Source organism: Colobus angolensis, unplaced genomic scaffold (assembly GCF_000951035.1).
Source record: "Colobus angolensis palliatus isolate OR3802 unplaced genomic scaffold, Cang.pa_1.0 Scaffold17, whole genome shotgun sequence".
Taxonomy (NCBI): Eukaryota; Metazoa; Chordata; class Mammalia; order Primates; family Cercopithecidae; genus Colobus; species Colobus angolensis.
In genome coordinates this window covers 1,604,989-1,607,965 of record NW_012114821.1, presented here as the reverse complement: position 1 = coordinate 1,607,965, position 2,977 = coordinate 1,604,989, and the positions used below count along the sequence as shown (strand labels likewise).

General features: G+C 59.8%; 3 protein-coding genes across 3 annotated transcripts in view; 1 reads left to right on the top strand and 2 right to left on the bottom strand.

The window, feature by feature from the left end:
* GSDMD (gasdermin D) overlaps positions 1 to 1,889 on the top strand; it is a 23,731-nt gene extending 21,842 nt beyond the window's left edge. The window contains exon 8 of the mRNA XM_011938221.1: positions 1,831 to 1,889. Coding sequence (XP_011793611.1) covers positions 1,831 to 1,889 — 59 coding nt within the window. The remainder of the gene's footprint in view (positions 1 to 1,830) is intronic.
* The window catches only part of LOC105508998, a gene marked incomplete at its 5' end in the record, with an annotated part of 37,182 nt that overhangs the window by 10,460 nt on the left and 23,745 nt on the right, over positions 1 to 2,977 (bottom strand). The window lies entirely within an intron of this gene.
* Positions 2,470 to 2,977, bottom strand: part of MROH6 (maestro heat-like repeat family member 6) — a 6,768-nt gene continuing 6,260 nt past the window's right edge. Inside the window, 1 exon segment of the mRNA XM_011938220.1 lies at positions 2,470 to 2,594. Coding sequence (XP_011793610.1) covers positions 2,470 to 2,594 — 125 coding nt within the window.

Sequence of the window (2,977 nt, the reverse complement as noted above, 5' to 3'; positions counted from 1 at the left end):
GGGGCTTCTCCATGTTGGCCAGGATGGTCCCGATCTCTTGACCTTGTGATCCACCCACCTCAGCCTCCCAGAGTGTTGGGAATACAGGTGTGAGCCAACTCGCCTAGCGGATTTTTATTTTTATTTTTATTTTTTAAGAGACAGGGTCCTGTTCTGTCGCCCAGGCTGCGTAGTGACACAATCATGGTTCATAGCAGCCTCGATCTCCTGAGCTCAAGGAGATCTCCCGCCTCAGCCTGCTGAGTAGCTGGACTATAGGCACATACCACCAGTCCTGGCTAATTTTTTAATGTTTTGTAGACATGGGGCATTGCTATGAATAGTGACATTAACATTGAAACAGGAGACAAAGCAAACTCCAGATATCTCAGATCCAAGTTACAGAACTTCCTAGACACTCCCACCCACAGTGTAGGAACAAACTCAACGCCTCTCAGACTCATGGTCCTTCTCTGAAAACCCCTTCGGGTGACTCGAAAGGGTGAGTGGGGTAGGAGTAGCCCGGGTTCAAGAAAGCATTTGAAATGGGCAGGCACACAAGGCAAAGCCTCGGCGCCCTGAGACCATCCAGGCCATGCCACGTGACAGGCCACAGCTGAGCCCCATCTTGAGCGTTGCAGCACCAGTGAGCTCCCTGGCAACATTGCCCATTAGAGATTGGGCATCAAGGCCAAGACTGTCCTGGCCCGCTGGCTAGAGGTGGAAAGGGAATGAGTGTCAGGGTGCACCTGCCCTCTTGCCCTCCAATCTTAGACCCCGTTGGAAGATTTGCCCTGGGGTGGGCTCTCTGCAGGTGGGTCTGATGGACCCCAGGGGCCATGGCATCCCCATGGAGGGACCAGCCCCCTGTGCCACCTGGAGCCTCCCAGGAATTCCAGCAGGGAAGACTCACACTCCGGAGACCAGGTGGACTTCACATGAACCTCACTCCTCCTGGCAGGGCAACCAGGTTCTGGGCAGTGCCAGAGCAAGGCGGGGCTGGACACATTCCTAGCAGGCAGCTGTGTGGTACAAGCCATGCCTGTACTGCACACAGCCTGCTGCAGGATGGCGCGGACTCTCCCGGGCACCATGAGGGAGGGGAGGAGCACGGGGTGCTGCCTGCACACCACAGTGCGCTCCCCGCCTGAGCCCCCATCTGGAATGAGCATAGCATCACTGTTGGGTTTGCCCGCAAGACTGTCCAGCATGCTGTGCGGTGTGGGCAAGCCTCTGCTAGGCTGGCAGCACGTGCTTGCCCGGGGGGTGGCTCCTGGTTGCAAGGTGAGCAAGGAGGCCGGGCTTGCTTCCCTCTTTGGGGCTGCTACCGAGAGGATCCATGTGGCTGTGTCCTGAAACCCGTCCCTGCCAGCGCTGAGGGTGTGCCCCCCATGGGTGCTCCCAGCCTGTCCTGGGAGGTGCGGACCTCGGACAGATGGCTGGCTTGAGAGCTTCCTGAAGGCTGGCATGGACGTCCAAGGTGCTTCCATCTGACCTTCACTGGGCATCTGGTGGCCTCTGGCCTCTCTGACCTTCTATTGATCTGTTTCTTGTATGCTGAATCCCGTTTTGGTATCTGCCGTGGAGGAGCCAAACTAATCCACCAAACCTTGCCCCCTGCTCCACAGAGACCCATGCCCTTGACCTGATCCTCAGCTTCCTGCATATGACCTGCAAAGAGACCCTCACCCCAGTGCCGACAGCTCTAACCCCATCCATCCCGTGCCTGTTAGACCAGAGTGCAGCTTCTCTTACAGTTAACCCAATGTGACCTGGCCATAGCCTGTGCCTGGAGCCTGCCTGACCTTTAACCCTGCTGCCAAACCGGCTCTTTACCTGGGGCCACGTCAGGGCCTATGGCTTATGACTCCAGCCTGAGCCAGATCATGGACCAGGGTCAGCTCCCATAACCACATTCGAAACAGCTGCTCAACGCTTTCCATCCATGTGTGTTTATTTTAGATGCTTTCTGTACGGGAGCCGGGGAGACAGGTCAGTAGGACCCCACGCCTGCTCCCGAGGGGCCCCAGTCTGGGGGAATGGTCCCAGCCCTTCACAAAGCTGCGCACACGCCCTGTGCACGTGTGGAGGCTTCACTGAGGGGGAGGCTGCAAAGGAGGCCTCGAATGTGAGGACATTTCCAGGCAGGCATCCTAGGTGCAGGAACCTGCTGTACAAAGTCAGAGAGGTGAGCGCACGGCACTGGCGGCTCCCAGAACAGCCTCTTCCTCGTGTGTCCAGTGGCGTGTTCCTCATTTAGCCCTGGGAGAGGTGCTGGGGTAGTGTCATGAGTGCTCAGTCTGATTGGACGTGCACACAGGACCCCCACATCTGAACCCCCAGGTGTGATCCAGGGCCTGCGTGGTCCAGCTTGGGGGGAGGTCGGGGCAGCTTCTGGAGAAGGCCTGGCTCCTATGAGGCCTGACATGATGAAGAGGGGGCGATGATGGCTTGGCTGAGGGGGCACAGCAGGTGCGGCTGGGAGACAGGTCAACACTCTTGAGCAGAGAGGATGCCCGCCAGGAGCCTCAGGATGCTGGCAAGGAACGGGTTGCAGGATGAGGATTGGGGGTGCAGCTGCCGGGCGGGCCAAGGCCCAGACAGGCCACAGCGTCCTGTCCAGGCATGAGGTGGAGACCCAGGAGGGCAGCCTATGGGACCACCAGCTTTGGGGTCCCCCACCAGACTCAAGAGGCCAGGTGCCATCTGGGCCAGGAGCCAGTCCCAAGGTGGGGCACGGGGCACGCTCCAGGGGGCTGTGAGAACAAGAGCCCTGACGGGGACAGATGGGTGCCAGCTGTCCCTCTGCGTCGCCATCAGGGCGGTGGGTGCCTGAAAAGGGGGCACGGGGGTGGGGGGTGGGTGCGGGCACTGGCATCCAGCACCAGGCCCAGGGAGCCCCTCCGTTGGGGTGGGGACGGGCTGCTGTGCCCATGGGGTCCTCAAGTCGGACCCTGGCCCGCGGGTCCCAGCCCCCAGCCTCAAACTCAGCGGGGTC